This window comes from Aquarana catesbeiana, linkage group LG11, assembly GCF_042186555.1.
Source record: "Aquarana catesbeiana isolate 2022-GZ linkage group LG11, ASM4218655v1, whole genome shotgun sequence".
Taxonomy (NCBI): domain Eukaryota; kingdom Metazoa; phylum Chordata; class Amphibia; order Anura; family Ranidae; genus Aquarana; species Aquarana catesbeiana.
This window is the reverse complement of record NC_133334.1, coordinates 245,433,074-245,455,294: the sequence shown is the minus strand read 5'-3', so window position 1 is coordinate 245,455,294 and position 22,221 is coordinate 245,433,074. Positions and strand designations below refer to the sequence as shown.

Here is a 22,221-nt window from a genome sequence, read left to right as displayed (position 1 = left end):
ACTTCTATCGGTGTCCAGTCGAGCACTGGTTAAAGCTTGCAGGAGGAGATTTCATTCTCCTCTGACTGTCCTATGAGGCTCCGTGATCCCTGACCCTCTGTCTGGACAGTGCTGATTGGCCCTGTGTTGATGAAGTGCACCCTCCTAAGAAAAAAAACAAACTCTCTAGCAATACACATCAAACTGAGCATGTGCAGAGTGCCTCCTAGGGCTCTGTTCTATCAACAGATGGATTGGTGACTGTTAAAGAAGGGGAGGATCTGATAAGACAGGATCAGACAGCCTTCTTACACACTGTAGAGGATTAACCTTTTAGGTTCCACAGTATAACAAACATGCTTTACTACATACACAGACTGATTTTACTATTGTGGGTTTAGTAACACTTTAAAGGTTTGCTTTTGAAATAGGTCTTGCGTTTTCTTATCTTCTTGGTTTGCCAAAAACTGAATAAACTGTTCCTAAAGAATCTCCTTCCTTTTCCAGCAATCATTAAAACAGCACTACCCAACATGGACCGAGAAGCCAGAGAGGAATATCTTGTGGTGATCCAAGCCAAGGACATGGGAGGTCACATGGGCGGCCTCTCGGGAACCACAACAGTTACTGTCACCCTCACCGACGTCAATGACAACCCCCCAAAGTTTGCAATGAGTAAGTAAATTAAGATTTGTGTAAGAACATTTATGCAGTAGGAATGCAGTGATCCCTGCCTAGTGTAACAAGTGGCCTAGCTGCTTGTAGTCTCACCCGCTGTGTGACAATGCAGTTGGGAGACACCCTATAAAAGAAAGTGACTAAACAAGAAATGAAAGTGTATATTACCCCAACATTTCCTGCTCTTGATATGTTTATGTTGTACTTGTGTCAAAAAGTATCTGTTTCTCTTTGTAATTCTTCCTTTGTGTGAAATACCTAGAGATCCTGCCAGTCCCCCTGCTTTCCTATTTCAAATTGACCATGTTAGGCATAGAAGCTCATCCATCCCAGTGTGGTCAGTTTTCTGGCTGCCCCGGAAGCACAACCTGTGTGCCCTCCAATGGCAACACCCCTCTGCACAGCTCTTCACTGGGAAGATCAGTATGTTGCTGACTCTCTGCCTACTTCTTACACTACCCCTCCCCTGCAGTCTCCACTCTCCACCTCTCTAAGCCCTGTATGCAGCTGAGAATGGAGGTTATGGGGTATTTATAATGTTTGTGATGTATACAGTATATAAACAAATGCTTTGCCTTGCATTTCTATTTTAAAGTAAATAGGTTGTTTTACAGGGTATGCAGTAGGTTTCCAGATACTCTAAGGGCAGTATTTGTGTTGTGGTGCTCTGCATTGGGAAAAAATGCTGCATTTCTGTTTTTTGGTCCATTCCTGTGCATTAATCACACTTTAAAGGTGAATAGGCTGCCCTAATGGCAATAAACTCAGCATCAAGTAAAGCCAACACATTGAGGGGGAAAAGCCTCTCGCTTCCTCAAGGCTTTAAAATCATGAACTGGGTTCCATGGTTTCATACTGGCAGTTGGTAATGGGATAAGATTTGATGGTCTTTATCAAGCTCTATTATATGTTTCCCATTGCATCTTACCTCAATTTTCATCACATCTACTGCTCCAGCCCTGAGGAAGGGGGAGGTTCTCCCCCAAAACACACTAGATTTACTTGATGCTCTTAACCAATAAACATTTCAAATAGACCCTTGAGTGATTTGACCTTTTGTACTGGGTGCTCCTCAGTACCCACCACAGAGTTTGTCAAGTGCTGAGCATTCTTTTTGTCACTATCGGAGAGGAAGCAGCCCAGGAGTGGAACAAGGTCTATCTACATTATACACTCATTATGTATGAGGTTCCCAGATAATTTAATGGCAATAACTGTGTGTTATGGTGCTCTGCATCAGAAGAAAATGCGGTATTTCTGTTTTTTTTGGTCCGTTCCTGTGCATTAGTCACCCCTTAAAGGTGAATGGGTTGCCCTAATGGCAATAAAGTCAGCATCAAGTAAAGCCAATTTATGCCCTGTATACACGATCAGACTTTCCGATGGAGAATGTGCGATCGGAGCTTGTTGTTGGAAATTCTGACCGTATGTGGGCTCCATCGGACTTTTTCCATCGGAATTTCCGAGACACAAAGTTTGAGAGTTGGATCTAAAATTTTCTGACAACAAAATCTGTTCACGTAAATTCGGATCGTGCGTAGACAATTCCGAAACACAAAGTGTCACGCATGCTCAGAATCAAGCAGAAGAGCAGCACTGGCTATCGAACTTCTTTTTTCTCGGCTCGTCGTACGTGTTGTACGTCACCGCGTTATTGACGTTCAGAATTTCCAACCAACTTTGTGTGACCGTGTGTATGCAAGACAAGTTTGAGCCAACATCTGTCGGAAAAAATCAGATGGATTTTGTTGTCGGAATGTGCGATCATGTGTACAGGGCATAAGGGGGAAAAGCCTATGGCATCCACAGGGCTGGAGCAGTAGATAAGATTATAATCATGAACAGGGTTCCATGATTTCATGCCCGTAGTTGGTAATGTGATAAGATTTGATGATCTTTATCAAGCCCTATTATATGTCTTCCATTGCATCTCATCTCAATTCTAATCACATCTACTGTGATTAGATTTGTGCTCAAAAAGTCCCAGTGCAACACCAAGGATCCTTTAACATGGATTGGATCCACTTTGCTCAGCAGAGATGATGTCTGCTGATCCCCCACTGAGCAGAGCAGAGCGAGCAGGTGACAGGTCTGCATAAGCAGAGCGGACAGAGCACGCCCTGCTTTATGGGTGGTAAGATGTAAACAGACTGGCTGACCATTTACACCCAACTGCCCCTTGTTCCTATCTGGATAGGGTTGGAGGTACAGTAGGCGGGTGTAAACACAAGTCTGTTTACATCCACAGCTCCATAGAGGATAACGGAGGGTGCAATCGCAAGAGCAGACAGGTGGACTTGTCTGACCAATCGTAAGAAAGGCCTAAAAGTCCATTGTTGTAGTGATACAAATTATTCCACTATGAACCACTTGTCACAACGCACACCCTTCTACTGTGCAGTATTCCACCCTGTCCACATATAGGTAAAAGGCTTACCAAAGCCCCATTACCCCCTAAAAAAGAGTGATCATGGTAAGCATGTGCATGTAAACAAACTGGCTCAGCTCCTCTCCTGCACCCAGGATGTTAACCAGCCATGCTCCAGGATGTTATCAGGATGTATATATAAAGCAAATATGCCCTTGATAGTGTAAAACCATTTAAACAAGTTTATTAAAAATCATTAAAACCACTCACATAAAATCAATAAATATAGTTCTTCTCAATATTCCAGACAGAATCCAGTATAGATCGGCAAAGTCCGCCGTGTGCGATAATGTCACTGTGTTCAGACCACACCCTATTTTGCTAAATGAAATCTAGTTGAATGTGGCTGAACATGCTTCAAAATTGTTGTGTGTGGCCCGAATTAGGTTTATCATCCAATTAACAGGCTGCATGCTGAAGGTGTTGCACCCCATAATTAAACCATGTTGTGCGTGAAACATGCTGAGGGAACTGTTTTGGGTGGGAGTGAATGGTGTGCTGTCATTGCAATAAACCTTGGCTGGAGTTGAATGAACATCTTTGGTGTGCAGCCCAATATTTTGATGGTGGACTACAGTGGAGGCCAGGGCCTTAGCACAGCAGGAACAACATTTTTTGACCACACCACTTGGTCATGCATGGTTATGCCTATAAATCGGTGTAACCTTGCCCACAATCGCTTGTTTTTGGAAATGGGCACTTCTTCAAAAACTGTTTTCCACATTGGAACAGTTCCTGGCACATACAGGTGCATCTCAAAAAATTTGAATATCTTTAAAAAAGTTAATTTAAGTAATTCAATTAAAAAAATTCAAACGAATATATTATATAGATGCGTTACACCCAGAGTGATACTTTTCAAGCATACCTTTCTTTTTATTCTTTTTACCTTGATTTCCAAATGAAATACAACATTTTCCACAGTCTGTGATGATTTCTGGAGCCATATCATCTGCTGGTGTTGGTCAACTGTGTTTTATCAAGGCCAACGTCAGCGCAGCCCTCTACCAGGAAATTCTAGAGAACTGTGTAAGTGCATGACACATTTTTTTCCTTTAACTACATTCATTTATTGGGAACACACAGTAATTCATGCAAAAAGAGCCCCGACCAAGTATTGGTATAGTGCATACTATACTGCACATGGACATACTTTTCAGTAAGCCAACATTTCTGTATTAAAAATCCTTTTTTTTATTGGTATATCTTATGTATATCTTATGTAATATTCTAGTTTTCTGAGATACTGAATTTTGGGGTTTTCACTAGCTGTAAGCCATAATCATCAAGATGAAAAAAAAAAAAATGCTTGAAATATATCACTCTGGGTCTAACGCATCTATATAAAATATACGAGTTTCACTTTTTGAATTGAATTACTGAAATAAATTAACTTTTTGATGATATTCTAATTTTTTGAGATGCACCTGTATATACTGTGATTAATTTTATTACCAAGTATTGGTATAGTGCATACTATACTGTACATGGACATACTTTTCAGTGAGCCAACATTTCTGTATTAAAAATCCTTTTTTTATTGGTATATCTTATGTAATATTCTAGTTTTCTGAGATACTGAATTTTGGGTTTTCACTAGCTGTAAGCCATAATCATCAAAATTATAAAAAAGAAATGCTTGAAATATATCACTGTGTGTAACGCATCTATATTAAATTCATGAGTTTCATTTTTTTAATTGAATTACTGAACTTTTTGATGATATTCAATTTTTTTGAGATGCACGTGTATATACTGTGATTTTTTTATTTTTTTTTTTTGTTATTCAGTTTGAGAAAACTGTGTAAGTGCACAACACATGTTTTCGTTTAACTACATTCATTTATTGGGAACACACAATTTAGCCACTCCAATATTATAGATGATCAGATCTAGCGTTCTGTGGTCATATTACTGGACGCCTTTGATATTTCCACTTCAGATCCATTTTAAATAGGCATTATCTTGGAAAACAAAGGATACAGTCATTTTAAATGTTACTTTGGGGTAAGATAAGTTACTGCAGGGTCTGTGCAAATATTCTTTTGTACAACTTACCGTATTTATCGGCATATAACACGCACAGGCGTATAACACGTACATTCATTTTAAGAGGGAAGTTTCAGGAAAAAAACTTAAATTTTAATTAAGGATCTTTGAAGCAAAATAAGGGTCAGTGCCCATCTGCAGCCTCACCATTGTCATCAATGCAGCCTGATCAATGCCCACCTGCAGTCTCACAAGTGCCATCAATGCAGCCTTATTAGTCCACATCGATGCAGCCTCACCATTGCCATCAATGCAGCAGCCTCACCATTGCCATCAATGCAGCAGCCTCGCCATTGCCATCAATGCAGCAGCCTCGCCATTGCCATCTATTGACTTCCTATTACAGAGGCCGCCAAGTAAACAGGAGATTCTCACTGTATGTAATCTGACGGCACTCGTCCTCCCGTTGCCTCTGAGGCAGCCGAAATTGAAGTATTGGCATATAACACGCACACGCTATTTGCACCCGATTTTCATGATGAAAAAGTGAGTGTTATACGCCAATAAATACAGTATGTAATATTATAATTTTCTGAGATACTGAATTTTGGGTTTTCACTAGCTGTTAGCCATAATCATCAAAATTTAAAAAAAATAAATGCTTGAAATATATCACTCTGGGTGTAACACATCTATATAAAATATATGAGTTTCACTTTTTGAATTGAATTACTGAAATAAATGAACTTGTTGATGATATTCACATTTTTTGTATGTATATACCGGTACTGTGATTTTTTTTTTTTTGTTGTTATTCAATTTGAGAAAACTGTGTAAGTGCACAACATTTTTTCCTTTAACTACATTCATTTATTGGGAACACACAATTTAGACACTCCAATTTTATAGATGAGCAGATCTAGAGTTCTGTGGTCATATTACGCCTTTGATATTTCCACTTCAGATCCATTTTAAATATGCATTATCTTGGAAAACAAAGGATACAGTCATTTTAAATGTTACTTTGGGGTAAGATAACAGCTGCAGGGTCTGTGCAAATAATCCCTTGTACAACAAATATTAACATACTCAAGAAGGAAATCATTACCATATCTGAAGCGTTCAGGCCTTTTACCATCTAATTCAAAGAGGTGGATTTCTTTTTTTATACTGACTAACAAAAAACACTAGATATCAAAAATCATTTTCAACTCTTGGTTCAAGGTGAATTTGGTATGTTCGGAAGAGTGTTTGAGGTCGATCAGTTGTATTTCTTTTCTAAGTCTTATTTGCTGATAGTTCAAAGAGTTTTGTTTTACTGCATCAGATGCTACAGCTACAGATTTTTTGCCTAGGAAAATGTTAAAACTCACTGTACGTGAGTACTGGGCAGCCACACAGGGTCACACGCAAAGGTCCTCTTTTATTCTGAAAAATAGTATATGATGAAACACTAGGGAGATTTCCTCCCTGACGCTTGCTGTCATTTATGCTCGGCTAAAAAAAGACTTCACATACAAAAAAAAAAAAAAAAGGATCATGTATGTACAGAATTCTTCATGTGTTTATGTTGCATTTGTTCTCTTCATCCACATGCTGACCAGATAAATCCTAAAGAGACACTGTTAGGCCTAGTTTACACTTGCAGTTGGGGTGGTAAAAACAGGCCGCATTTTTTACTGCTCCACCAAACTACTGTCCCCTAAGCTGCAAAGGCAACTGTAAAAGGATATAAACATGCCATGACCACTATGCATTGCATTGCGGCACAAACAAACATCTCCCCTCCCTCACATTTGACGGCCAGTCCCACTTTCTAAAAGCACCCCATTCAAGAGAATGGGGCCTACCCCACAACTGTGTGCAATGTGGTGTTGGGGGCTTTTATGGGTTGAAACAGGTGTTGAGGGCAATGTTTTTGTAAATGAGCCCTAGCTTTGTCCAGCTTTGTCAAGTGTCTGCACATAGCCCAGCCTTCAGGTATGAAAACTTCTCCACCTATATAATATAGACTGAATGAGACAAAATCAGTCAATTTCCCCATCCACACTAAACGGCGCTGATGGAGAAACCTTTGCTGCCGTCTAAGGTATTCATGCAGTTACAGCACCAGCGGCTTGCTGAATACCTGAACAGCGATTGAATCTGATAGGATCAGCCCATCATTTTCTACCTGGCTAAGTCCAATTTTAAACAGATTTTTGTTGAGCTGGGTGGTGCCAACAGAAGCCCCTGCAGATCAAATTTGAGCTGATTCAGTAGGAACCAACTCAACTCAAGTTGAGTCACGTATGGCCAGCTTACCCACTTCAATACTGAACACTCTCACCCCCTTCCTGCCCAGGCCAATTTTCAATTTTAATTAGCATTACATGCTATTATTAACCAGCCCAATACTGGACACTTTAACCTAGGCCAATTTTGAGAGTTCAGTACTATCACACTTTGAATAGCAATTACTCAGTCATGCAACACTGTGCCCAAATTACATTTTTATAATTTTTGATAGATAGAGCTTTCTTTGGGTGGTATTTAACCACCACTAAGTTTTTCATTTTTATTTTTTACTATGTAAATAAAAAATACCTGGCCCAGTACATCGATCTGTCTTCTGCTGTGCCCAGTGGACACAGCAGGTCACAGATTGCACCACTGCATGACCCTTAGGGCACGCAGAAGGCATGCTCACGGGAGGATGTCACAGGATGTTCAGCCTGTACCCAGCCATATTATTATAATAGGCTGTTAAAGTAGCATTCCAGTAAAATCCTAACTATACCTAAATCTACTCCCACCTCCATTCTAAGCCTATTCAAACTACCCCATAAAGGAAAGATGTCTGCTGTTACCTATGTTGAGGGCTCTCCAGTCCACTCACATGATCAGTTCCCAGCACCGGCTTCAGTGTAGAAGAGAGACAGCTGACAACGAATGCCCCATAGTAAGCCTATAGGTGACGTCATCACCCAGGCTCTGTAGCTGTCATCAGTGATCTCTCCTCTTCACTGAAGCCGGCCACTGGAGAGATCATATGACCAGAGCACCCTCAGAATAGGTAAGTATACACATATTTCCTTTACAAGGTTGTTAAAAAAAGGCTTAGAAAAAAGCAAAGGAGCCAGGTGCATGGATGTGTCCAAAGTACATTTGAGTGTCAAGGGTTAAAACTCAGCCGCTGCTCCCAATCTCATACAACCAAAAAAAGAAAACGGCAAAAAAGGGAAGCTGTGTTCCGGTACACAGATTGGACAGGTTAAAAAGAATTTGAAGAAATGATCAATATCAACATAATATCAGTAGCCCTTACAGGAGGATGAAATTATGCCCATAAGACACTACAACTCACACCTTTAGTGAAAGCCTCTGCTGTGCCAGATGGGATGGATGGCTGCCTCAGACCCTGGAGCTCCTGGTGGCAGGAGGAGAGCCTGATGGATGCTGGCTTCGTTCCTGGACCTTGATGGGGCCAGGCATTGCTGGTCATCGCCGACGGGACGGAGTCGCCAGAAGGAGGATCCTGCTCCACTGCAGAGACTGCACACGGGCAACCGACAATGGAACGCCGGGCGGACTGGAGCCAATCTCATGCCAACAGGTTAGGGCTATGATGTGTGGGGAAAAGGACAGAACAAAATGCCGGAACTCCCTCAATTTCATCCTCCTGCAAGGGCTACCGATATTGTTTTATGGCAATAGACTGTCTTAATAAAGTGATCATTTCTTCAAACTTTTTTAACCTGCCTGATCTGTGTACCAGAACAGTGCTTCCCTTGTTGAACTTTTTTAAAAAAAGGCTTAGAATGGGGGTGTGAGCACGTATAGGTACTGTTAGAATTTGACTGGAATGCTACTTTAAGCTTTGGTGTTTGACTGGTATTAAAGCTGAGGCAAGGGAATGATCCCGTAGCACTGCACACAACAGTCGTTTGCCTGGTAATTGACCAAATTACCAATAGCTAAACAACAGATGCATCTGACTGCATGAAGTTGATTCTTGGTAAACAGTTTTCTGTATGGCTCCTTGAATTTTTTAGTTAACGAATGTCAGGTGGAAGCCTACAGGGTCACCCATGAAGCAAATTTCCAAAATTAGCTCAGTGTATGGCCAGCCTAAGAGACTCCTAGAGAGCAAGAAATTGAGCTAAGAGTTTGAAAATGACTTGCTAAGCTATTGCTAAACTTTCCAGGCTTCACAAGTTTGGTGCACAATTGCTGCAAGTCCGCATTGCATGACTCCAGATCAACTTTATTTGCAAACATTTTGCAAGTCTGCTGCAAGTTCTGGTTCAGTTATGTTGTGCAATAATCATCCCACCACAGGGGTCACTGTAGCCAAATTCATGCTGTAGACTTGCAGAGCTCTTGCTGTAGACTCACCACTGCAGCGTTGTTCTTTTTAGAGACTTGCTACCCAAAGTTGTTACAAATTGCAAAAGTATTAACTAGAACTTGTGCGTCAAGCGCTCTGCAAGTGTACAACTTGCCAGTGAAATGTGCAGCAAGTCTTACAATTCAACACTGCCACAAAGGTGTGGCAAGTTATCCTTGCTGTCTGGGCTACCACAAGGGTTGATCTGTGTCAGACATGGTTGAAAACAATCAAGAACTGCACAGGCACCAGGATTACATGATTGTGTCATCTCTGTACCAACATCTTCATCTAGGAAACACTGTCAATGCTGACCTTGGTGCTGATGGCTCCATTCTTTTTGAAGGAAAAGTCACATAAATCATTGTCAGGGGGAGCACTGTGAGCTCTGTGAGAGGTAATAAACATCTGCATTACCTAAATAATTATTAACTAATGAAATAAATAATTAATAAATAATACTGTGCCTTGAACAAATATATTTGATGTCTGAATTAAATGATAATAATAATAATAATAACATTACTCATTATCATCACCATCATCATAATCATCATCAATGGTCATCAATGGCTATCATTCATGATAGTGTATAGCAGGGGTCTCAAACTGGCGGCCCTCCAGCTGTTGCAAAACTACATATCCCATCATGCCTCTGCCCGGGGGAGTTGGGCTTGTAACTGTCAGTCTTGCAATGCCGCATGGGACTTGTAGTTTCGCAACAGCTGGAGGGCCGCCAGTTTGAGACCCTGGTGTATAGTATCTGGACTTCGCAAAGGCAGTCACAGTCCCCCAAAAATGCTTAATTTACAAGCTGAGGTCCGCAGGCTAGGAACCTGGTTACAGGAACGGGTCCAAAGGGTAATAATAAATAACATGTACTCAGACTGGTCTGGAGTGGTGAGTGGGGTACCCCAAGGTTCTGTCTTAGGACCAATTCTTTACAACATATTCATAAATGATATAGCGTATGGGATAACTAGTTCGGTCTCAGTCTTTGCGGATGACACAAAGATAAGCAGAGTAATAAACTTGCATCAGGACATAGAAATTTTGCAGAAAGACCTAAATATAATGAAGACGTGGGCAGACAAATGGCAAATGAGGTTTAATGTGGAGAAATGTAAAGTAATGCACTTAGGTGCAAAAAAAAAGAAGAAAAATATTCACTAGGTGGAGAACAGCTGGGAGAATCAAGGATGGAGAAGGATCTAGGGGTGCTAATAAAAGACAGATTGAGCAACAGCATGCAGTGCCAAGCTACAGCTACCAAAGCAGGCAGAATGTTAGCATGCATAAAAAAAGGAATATACTCCAGGGACAAGAATATAATTCTGCCACTTTAAAAAAACTCTGGTTAGCCCTTATCTGGAGTTTTCCATCCAGTTCTGTTTACCAGTCCCCCGAAGGATGTCCTGGAGCTGGAGAGAGTTCAAAGAAGGGCAACTAAACTAATAAGGGGACTGGAGGACCTCAATTACGAGGAACGGCTGCAAACACTACATTTATTTTCGCTGGAGATGAGACGCTTGAGAGGAAACATCTACAATCTACATCTATGATCTACAAATATCTCAACGGGGATCCCAGCATAGGAAATAAACTATTCAGACCTAGGGAGTATAAAAGGACACAGGGCCACACAATGAGGCTGGAGGAGAAGTGGCTTAACCTTAAACTGTGTAGGGGGTTCTTTACTGTTAGGGCAAAAAGGAACTTCCTCCCACAACTGGTGGTGGCTTCGTGGAATATAGATATTTTTTAAAAGACTCTAAAGCCTTATACACACAGTACATATGTTGGCAGGCGATTTTTTGTTGACAGACTGTTGTCCTAAAATCTTACCGTTAGTAGGCTGCTTTTGACAATTGTGCAACTTTCGGCCAACAAATGTTGGATGACAGGCTAGTAAATTTTCGTCTGACAACGGTTTGACGTCAGCATTTCATATGGTTAGTACGCAAATCCGTCACACAAAAGTCGAAATTACAAACACACATGCTCGGAATCAATGCTCACCAAACACAAAATTAAGAAGGGGCCCAAAGGGTGCCGCTCAAGAGCTGAAATTCCTCGTAGTTCGTCACTATGTTCGTGTTTGTTGCACGACAATTGTGTACCGTTACTATGCAAGACAAGATCCTGGCACACACCCTTTTGACAAAAATCATACGCTTGGTTGGCCAACAATCGTACCGTGTGTATGATGCTTTACATGTACATCTTAACAGCTTCAGCCCCAGAAGATTTTACCCCCTTCCTGACCAGAGCACTTTTTGCGATTCGGCACTGCGTCATTTTAACTGACAATTGCGCGGTCGTGCGACGTTGCACCCAAACAAAATTGACATCCTTTTTTTCCCACAAATATTGCTTTCTTTCGGTGGTATTTGATCACCTCTGCGGTTTTTATTTTTTGCGCTATAAACAAAAAAAGAGCCACAATTTTGAAAAAACTCATTATTTTTTTACTTTTTGCTATAATAAATATCCTCCAAAAATATATAAAAAACAATTTTTTTCCTCAGTTTAGGCCGATATGTATTCGTCTACATATTTTTAGTAAAAAAAAATCGCAATAAGCGTATATTGATTGGTTTGCACAAAAGATATAGCGTCTACAAAATAGGGGATAGTTTTATGGCATTTTTATTATTCATTTTTTTTTATTAGTAATGGCGGCGATCTGCGATATTTATCAGGACTGCGACATTATGGTGGACACATCGGACACTTTTGACACTATTTTGGGACCATTGTCATTTATACAGCGATCAGTGCTATAAAAAGGCACTGATCACTGTGTAAATGACACTGGCAAGGAAGGGGTTAACCACTAGGGGGCGACGAAGGGGTTAAGTGCGTCCTAGGGAGTTATTCTAACTGTGGGGGGATGGGCTTCAACTCACATGACAGCGATCACAACTACTGATGACAGTGAGCAGTGATCTCTTTCATGACACAAGGCAGAACGGGGAAATGCCTGGTTTACATAGGCACTTCCCCATTCTGCGGCTCCGTGACACGGTGGCCAGGAGACCAGCGGACATCGAGTCCGCCACTCCCGCGGGCACGGTCACGCTGTACGCGTCGGGCGCACGTGCCTGCTATCCCTGCCTCTTAAAGGGGACGTACAGGTACGCCCATTTGCCCACCGCTGCTATTGTGCCGATGTATATCAGCGTTCAGCGGTCGGCAAGTGGTTAAAGGACACAACATACAGGGATATGGGAAATCATTATAGACACTGATACACATGAACCTACACAGGTTAAACTGGATGGGCTATTGTCTTTTTTCGGCCTTACCAACTTTGTAACTATGTAACTATGATCATAATACATTTGCCATCCCCATCATCTGTTTGTAGGTATTGTGCATCAACATGAAGACATACAGTAGATAATAATAAAGATAGAAAGTGTGAATATTCTTTTAAAATTAGGTTGACTTTTATTGACATACAGCATGTGAACTTGCTGGTTTACTCTGTAAAGACCCATGAGAGCTAATCATTGTCATTTTAGGCCAAGCTATCTGTGAATTTTCAGTTCACATTATCTCTGGTCAGAGAAGTATAAAGTATGTAGATAATTTGATATCATGGGAAGGAGGAGCAAGGGGATTAAAATAAAAAGTACATTGTGTACTCTTCACATACAGTACTGTATATATCAGAATTATTTTGCACAATGGGTAAATAGTGGCTTATATACAAATGAGTTTCTATCTTGTAAACTAATGATCTCTAGTTCAAAATCTATTCTACCCGCCAGGGCTCCAATCTCTGTCTTGCTGGGCCAGGTTAAAATGGTTGTACTTCCAGCCGGGAATATCTTCAATATTTTGCACTTACATTCAGTGCGCAAAAGAAAATAATGAGGATTGATTTTGGAGAGGCGAATGCATATTCTAATGCGATGCATGCCTTTGAGCAACATAAATTCTTTTCACATGAATATTGCTTTTTGTATTCTGGCAGTGGAGTCTCCACCCGAAGAGATTGTTTGAGAACACCAGGATACACTATTTAGCCTTAAAATAACTGACTGAAAATAACTTATTTGTAACGTTTCAGTGTGGATAGTTTTTTTTTTTTTTTTTTTTACTGTCTTTTTCAGTATTTTGCTTATTTATTGGCAGTACAAACAAATGGCCACTGCCCTCACTTATAAGTGGCCTTTGCAGCAAGGAGTGCATGCAAGGGCAATGCATGCAAAACAAAAAACAAAGAAATTCCTGGCTCAACTTACTGACCAGCCTGCAACCAACCAAATTTTTCTGTCTGTGTTAACAAACAGATTGCGTTAAAAACAAGGGTTTAGTTTTCACACATATGCAAATACATGGATAAGCTCCAGAGCCCTATCAAGGCACCCCAGCATTTTCTCTACTCCTAACTCTAAATTTTGAGAGACTCCACAGTGGAAGCACATGCATTATAATGGATAGTTAGAAGGCAAGTGAGCCTGGAGGAGCCCATTCCTTCTTAAAGACACAGGAGCGCACTGGACACCCAACACATAGCACAATGGCAGCAAAGGTGTCTGGTTGGTTGCAGGCCAGTTAGTATATTCAGCTGGGAATTTCTTTGGTTTTGTTATTTATTAGCATGCTAGATGGACAACTATGTAGACCCATTTGAAAAAAAAAAATACATATTTGTAAATGTATTGCCTTGTATTTATCCTTAAAGCCCATTTCCTGGCAAAATTTAAAACCCTTGCCACCCCTCTCTCCTGCCCCCCCCCCCTTTCCTTCACCAATTAAAAGTTTTTTTAATATATATATATATATATATATATATATATATATATATATATATATATATATATATATATATACAGTATCTCACAAAATTGAGTACACCCCCTCACATTTTTGTAAATATGTTATTATATCTTTTCATGTGACAACACTGTAAAGTAGTGAGTGTACAGCTTGTATAACAGTGTAAATTTGCTGTCCCCTCAAAATAACTCAACACACAGCTATTAATGTCTAAACCGCTGGCAACAAAAGTGAGTACACCCCTAAGTGAAAATGTCCAAATTGGGCCCAATTAGCCATTTTCCCTCCCCCTGGTGTCATGTGACTCATTTGTGTTACAAGGTCTGAGGTGTGAATGGGGAGCAGGTGTGTTAAATTTGGTGTTATCGCTCTCACTCTCTCATACTGGCCACTGGAAGTTCAACATGGCACCTTATGGCAAAGAACTCTCTGAGAATCTGAAAAAAAGAATTGTTGCTCTACATAAATGGCCCAGGCTATAAGAAGATTGCCAATACCCTGAAACTGAGTTTCAGCACGGTGGCCAAGAGCATACATCGGTTTAACAGGACAGGTTTAACTCAGAACAGGCCATGCCATGGTTGACCAAAGTGAGTGCATGTGCTCAGCATCATATCCAAAGGTTGTCTTTGGGAAATAGACGTATGAGTGCTGCCAGCTTTGCTGCAGAGGTTGAAGGGGTGGGAGGTCAGCCTGTCAGTGCTCAGACCATACGCCACACGCTGCTTCACATTGGTCTGGATGGCTGTCATCCCAGAAGGAAGCCTCTTCTAAAGATGATGCATAAGAAAGCCTGCAAACAGTTTGCTGAAGACAATCAGACTGATGACATGGATTACTGGAACCATGTCCTGTGGTCTGATGAGACCAAGATAAACTTATTTGGTTTAGATAGTGTCAAGCGCGTGTGGCAGCAACCAGGTGAGGATTACAAAGACAAGTGTGTCTTGCCTACAGTCAAGCATGGTGGTGGGAGTGTCATGGTCTGGGGCTGCATGAGTCCTGCCAGCACCAGAGAGCTACAGTTCATTGAAGGAACCATGAATGCCAACATGTACTGTGACATACTGAAGCAGAGCATGATCTCCTCCCTTCACAGACTGGGCCGCAGGGCAGTATTCCAACATGATAACGGCCCCAAACACACCTGCAAGAAGACCACTGCCTTTGCTACAGAAGCTGAGGGTAAAGGTGATGGACTGGCCAAGCATGTCTTCAGACCTAAACCCTTTTGAGCATCTGTGGGGCATCCTCAAATGGAAGGTGGAGGAGCGCAAGGTCTCTAATATCCACCAGCGCCATGATGTCATCATAGAGGAGTGGAAGAGGACTCCAGTGGCAACCTGTGAAGCTCTGGTGAACTTCACGCTCAAGAGGGTTAAGGCAGTGCTGGAAAATAATGGTGGCCACATAAAATATTGACAGTTTGGTCCCAATTTGTACATACATGTTTTTCAGGGTTGCCTGGATAGGTATCAATATCCGTAAAGTTTCAAATAACATAAAAAATCCTTAAACATGGGACCTTAAATCTGCCTAGTGACGCAATTCATATACCATAGTGGTAAAATTCATCAGTTTGTTATGTTCATAACAACATTAAAACATATGGCGTACTTCGCGTACTACCAACATTATGGAGCCTATTGATGTGGTCCCGGGTTTCCGGTGAGAGCAGGAGAACCCAGGGACCATCTGGTGGTGGGGGAAAGAGGGTGAAGGACCGCGCTGACTGCACTGTGAAAGTGATCAGCAGATCACAGCCACCGGATCACTTTCACTTGGCAGCAGGGCCATTCACTCTTTGGATGTACGTAGTAAGTCCAAAGAGCTGAGCTAACAATTTTAGGGCCTATGTCGAACTGTTTCTCTCCCCATACAGATCTATAAGAATGCAAAAGAAGCTGCAAGCAGTTCAAATGCAGGTCAGAAAGAGATCAACTGCAGATCAAATGTATCCTGTCAAAAATGTTTGAATGATCTCTGAAGCAGCATTCACACCTGGGCGTTTTGAATCATTAGCAGATTTGACGCGATTCTGCTTGCAATTTCAAAATGCCCAGGTGTGAATGACAAATCACACAATGCACATTTCAGATGACATTCATTTGAATGACACCTAAAAACACACTGCGTTTCTGTAGTAATTGTCCACGGCAAACCGCATCGCGTAAAGCATGTCCCCAAAAGAAGCTCCTGAACTTTTTTTTGGACGATAAGCTTCACTCCATGAAGTTTGCTGCAATTGCAGTGTGATTTGTCACGGGACAATAGCGGCAGAACTGCACCACGTTTATAAGTTCAAATGAATGGCATCTTAAATGTGCATTGTGCGATTTGTCATTCACATCTGGGCGCTTTAAAATCGCAAGCAGAATTGCAGCAAATCTACATGTGTGAGTGCAGCCTCAGGCTTCATGTACACTACAGCTCCTAAACTTGAGTTTAGGAGCTTTTGGGGTTTTTTGACAAAGCTTCTATATTCAACTCCATAAAAGCAGAGCAGAGATTTTAGTAGAGTTTATGAGCTGCTGAGGTTAGGGGAGCTTCAATGTCCTTCAACCTCCCTCTCCTGAACATGAAAGAATTGCGTTCAGGATAGGAACATCTTGACCGCCGACCGCAAGAGGCGGCAAATTCACAGTTAAATTGTGGTGCAATTTTGCGTTTTCCCGCAGTCGGCAGTCAAAGCAGGCTATGTGTACATATGCATTTGCCAAAAATGCCCAAAGCCTATCAACACAGATTTTTGCTCTCCCCTGCATTTCCAGACAAAATCTTACATGTCAGGCCTAAGATCGTGCAGGAGAAAGGTCATCCTCCCTGGGAGCCTTACTGCCTGAAACTGGGCTGACTTTTTGGCTCTGACAGGGAGAGAATACTTTAAATATCAGCACACACCCCTATCACTGGGATACAAGGCTGCATTATTGTAACTACTTAAAAATTGAGATTTGAATTTCCACAAGTGCTCATTCCTGATTGACCACACTGAAAATGCATACACGGTTTTTTTCATCATGTTCAACCATTTTTTATGCAGTTGGCACCATGTTCTTTTCCTTTACTGAACATCAATTGTGTTTTAATCTTGGGGACATTTTTTTTTAGAAAATGTCTCTATTTTAAAAATGAGGCATATTTTAAATACAGGAATGAAGTTCTAAAGGCAGATGGTTTTATACCTTAATGCATTTAGGTGAAAAACCTTCTGGGTGCAGCTCCTCCCCCAGTCCCACCTTATACCTGAGCCCCATCTCTGTTTAGCGATGTACATGAGAGCAGCGGCTCTGCTGGGTCGATTTCTCCTCATTGGTTGTCAATCAAAGCCAGTGAGCCAATGAGGAGAGAGCGGGTCCGGGGCCAAGCCATGGGAGTAAGAGGCTCCGTCTCTTATTATGCTCCCATAGTAAGAGGTTTGCTATTGGGGGCACTCAGCAGGGGGGAGGAGCCTGGACTGCCAGAGGGAGCAGGTAAGTATAACGTGTTTGTTTGTAAAAAAAAGAATACCTTTGGAATCACTTTTGGTGAAAAGACAGATAAAACAGGGAAGTCTTAAAGTTAAAAAACATGGAAACAGCAAATCTAACCCTCAATCAACCTTGTGTTGATTGGGTAAATTATTATTAATATTATAATTTTCCACGATTTATATAGCGCCAACAGCTTTACAATGTAGAGGGGGGGGGGCAGCACAATTACAGTACAGGGTAGGGACAGGAGGGCCCTGCTTGTAGAGCTTACATTCTAAAGGGAGGGGGTGGTGGTGCAAAAGGTAATAGATGCGGGGAATGATTTGATGGGGTTGTGAGGTGGGTGTGGGTGTGGGATAGGCTTCCCTGAATAAGTGAGTTTTCAGGGATCTCCTAAAGGTGGACAGGTTAGGGCTGATCAGATATACTAGGGCAGGGAATTCCAGAGGATGGGAGAAGCTCTGGAGAAGTCCTGAAGACGAGCATGAGAGGAGGTAACAAGGGAGCTAGAGAGCAGGAGGTCTTGGGAGGAGTGGAGGGAATGATTTGGGCGATATCTGCAGATGAGGTTGGTGATGTGGCTGGGGGCAATGTTGTGGATGGCCTTGTATGTTGTGGTTAGCATTTTGAATTTTATACGGTGGGGTAGGGGAAGCAAGTGAAGGGATTGGCAGAGAGGGGCAGCAGTCACAGATCGATTAGTGAGGTGTATTAGTCTAGCAGCAGCATTCATAATAGACTGAAGGGGGAATAGCCTGCATAAGGGTAGGCAATTAAGGAGAGAGTTGCAGTAGTCAAGGCAGGAAATAATCAGGGAGTGAATAAGTTGCTTTGTGGTGTTATTAGTCAGGAAGGGTCGAATTCTGCAGATGTTGCGGAGGTTAGGGTGGCAGGATTTAGCCAGTGATTGGATGTGGGGGCTGAAGGAGAGGTCATAGTCAAGGATGACACCCAGCACCCTGGCATGTGTGGAGGCACCAATGGTTGTTCTGTTGATCTTAATGGTAAGTCATGGAGGGGGGGATCGGGAAGGAGGAAATATTACAAGCTCAGTTTTAGAAAGACTGAGTTTGAGAAAGTGGTGTGACATCCATACCGAGATGTCATTCAGTAAGTTTGAGATCTGTGAGGAGATCAAGGGGGTGAGTTGAGGAGCTGGGTGTCATCGGCGTAGAGGTGGTATTTATTGGAAGCCATGGGAGGTTATCAACTGGCCCAGAGAAGAGGTATAGAGCGAGAATAGGAGGGGCCCAAGGACAGAGCCTTGGGGTACCCCAACAGAGAGAGGAAGAGGAGTAGAGGAGATGGAGTTATAAGTGACACTGAAAGTGCACTGAGCTAGGTAGGAGGAGAACCAGGATAAAGCAGAATCACAGACTCCAAGGGAGTGTAGTTTGCTGAGGAGGAGCAGGTGGTCAACTGTGTCGAAGGCAGCAGAGGGATCGAAGAGTATGAGTATGGAGTAATGGCCATTGGTTTTAGCAGTTAGTAGGTCATTCGTGAGTTTTAGTAGGGCAGTTTCAGTAGAATGTTGTGGATGGAAGCCGGACTGTAGGAGGTTGAGAAGATTGTTGTCCGTGAGGTAGCGACTCATTCGGTCATGGACAAGGAGTTCGATCAGCTTGGAGGCAAACGGGATCAGGGAGATGGGTCTTAAGTTATTCAAACAGGTGGGGTCTAGTGAGGGTTTTTTAAGTATGGGGGTAACCAGTGCATGTTTGAGCAGGGAAGGAAAGGTGTCGGAGGAGAGGGAGAGGTTGAAGATGTGGGTTACGGAATTTAGGATAGATTAGGAAGGTGGTTGCAGTAATTGTGAGGGGACAGGGTCCAGGGAACAGGTGGTGAGGAGAGGAGTTTATCAACTTCATCTGTGGTAACTGGGCAGAAGGAGGAGGGTATTGAGTGTGGTGTTGGACCTGGGTAAATTCAAAATAGCCATGTTGAACTGTCATAAAATGCATGTGTCCCATCGAAAAAAGTTAAATACTCATATACATAACATTGTTCTCAGAGATATATTTAAATAAAAAATCCTTAATGATGTTTAAACTCAGGTAGAATAAAGACAGAATGGTGTCATCCAAACACTAGTTGCTTGCCAACAGAACAAAAGAATAATGACCGTAACAGTTGGGTGATGCTCCAGTATTGTCCAATAATTGGACTGGGGAAGTAGTGTAGTTGTTTTTTCTAAATGCAAGGATCAACAAACTGGCTTTATTGTATGGAAGGGGTACCTATATTTCAAGATTGACTGGACTGAACACATGTTTGCTCTAATATTTACTTGGGAAAGAGTCAAGGTCCTTGTACAGTTTGGGTCTAGGATCCATAGGGCTTTACAGGGACACAGGCATCAACTTAAACACAACGCAAGGTGCATATGCTTCATTTCTGTTAATTTTTAGGCCAGGATGGGTTCACTTTAAGTGTGACACGTTTCTTTTTAGCATGCAATGGCCTCTCGTTGTTTTCAAAAGGAAGTCCTTTTTAAATAGAAGTAACGCAATATATACACAGAATTGATCAGGGAAACACAGCTGGGATTACTCCGACCTCTCCAAACAAATTTGTGATCGCAAGCAAACTAGCGGAATTCATCAGTTTGTTGATTCTTTGCTGGACAGAAATGTGAATTCCTGATTAAATTGCGAGTGCTCACCAGCCTCCTGGGTTTAAAAAAAAAATAAAAAAGATGAACTTCTATTCTTACAGGCTCCCAGGAAAATTGCTTTATAGCCATTTCACACACAGACAAAAAAATGTAGTGTTTACCTAAAAGCACATTGAACATTCCTATTAAGTAGCTGAGATCCACTGGGGCCATTTTAATCCATTAGTTTGCAAGATACATTACACAGATAGTTCTGTGAAGCAAATCCTAAACTATCTTCAGAAAATGTGTAAACCCTTGTATGATTTTGAATCAGCTTATCCCAGAAGAAAATGAGCATACACATATGACAAGCCAGAGAGATGGGGCAGATTTGCAAATGAGTATTGGAGTTGTATTCCTTTAATATCAGTAATTAATAATATGAATAATAATAATAATACAGTTAATATTGGTGGTAGAAGTAGTTGCATTTTTATAATTGTTATTATTATTATTATTATTATTATTAGTATTATTAGTATTATTATTTTTAATACCATTTTATTATTATTAATATTACCTATTTTATTTATAATAATAATAAATATAACAATGATAAAAACCTTAACAATAACATCATCATTATTATAATATAAGCCATTTACCATCCAGCTAAAGGATAACAATAACTGATATGGATACAATCAAAAACTACACTATTTTCATTAGTGCTAGTAATTTTAATTATAATAATAACAACAACAATTACTATTATTGTTATTCAAATAATGGGCGGCACAGTGGTGTAGTGGGTAGCACTCTCACCTAGCAGTAAGAAGGGTTGCTGGTTCAAATCCCGACCACGACACTACCTGCCTGGAGTTTGCATGTTCTCCCTGTGCCTGCGTGGGTTTCCTCCGGGTGCTCTGGTTTCCTCCCACACTCCAAACACATGCTGGTAGGTAATTGGATCCTAGTATGTATGAATGTGAGTTAGGGACCTTAGATTGTAAGCTCCTTGAGAGTGTAGGGACTGATGTGAATGTATAATGTATATGTAAAAGCGCTGCGTAAATTGATGGCGCTATATAAGTACCTGAAATAAATAAATAAAAATAATAATAATAACCACTTGACCTCTGGAAGATTTTCCCCACCTTCATGACCAGGCCACTTTTTGCGATACAGCACTGCATTACTTTAACTGACAGTTGCACTACTGGGTTTTTTATTTTTTGTGCTATAAACAAAAAAAAGACTGACAATTTTGAAAAAAAATATATATATATACATATTTTTTACTTTCTACTATAAAACAGGTCATAAAATAATTGAAAACAATCAAATTTCTTCAGAAATTTAAACCATTATGTATTTTGCTATATGTTTTTGGTAAAAAAAAATACCAATAAGTATATTGATTGGTTTGCACAAAAGTTATAGCGTCCACAAACTATGGGATATATACTGAAATTTGTATTTATTCTTTCTTCTACTAGAAATGGCGGCGATAAGCGGCTTTTAATAGGACTGGGATATTGCGGCGGCCAGTCTGACACTAACTGACACTTTCTGGGAACCAGTGAAACTGATACAGTGATCAGTGCTAAAAATTTGCAGTGACGCTGTTCTAATGACACTGGCTGGGAAGGGGTTAAACATTTAGGGCGATCAAAGGGTTAAATGTGAACCTAAAAAGGGAAGGGGAGAGAGGCGCCCGGCGACCAGTAGTGTAGCACAGTTTAATGAGTATAAAACATGTAAAATCAGTGACAGGTTCAACTCACAGGATGACAGTCTATGCCCTAATGGGCTATGGTAAAGATCCCACACCCTAATGGGCTATGGTAAAGATCCCACATGGGATAGTGGAGTAGTCCTTGCCGAAGCAGGCGGCTCTGTGAACCAGGAGAGAAGA

General features: G+C 41.2%; 1 protein-coding gene across 2 annotated transcripts in view; it reads left to right on the top strand.

Moving 5' to 3' along the window:
• The window catches only part of CDH8 (cadherin 8), a 655,621-nt gene that overhangs the window by 376,879 nt on the left and 256,521 nt on the right, over positions 1–22,221 (top strand). For both annotated transcript variants that reach the window (XM_073605557.1, XM_073605558.1), the window contains one exon: positions 487–654. In XM_073605557.1, the coding sequence (XP_073461658.1) occupies positions 487–654 (168 nt within the window). The remainder of the gene's footprint in view (positions 1–486; positions 655–22,221) is intronic.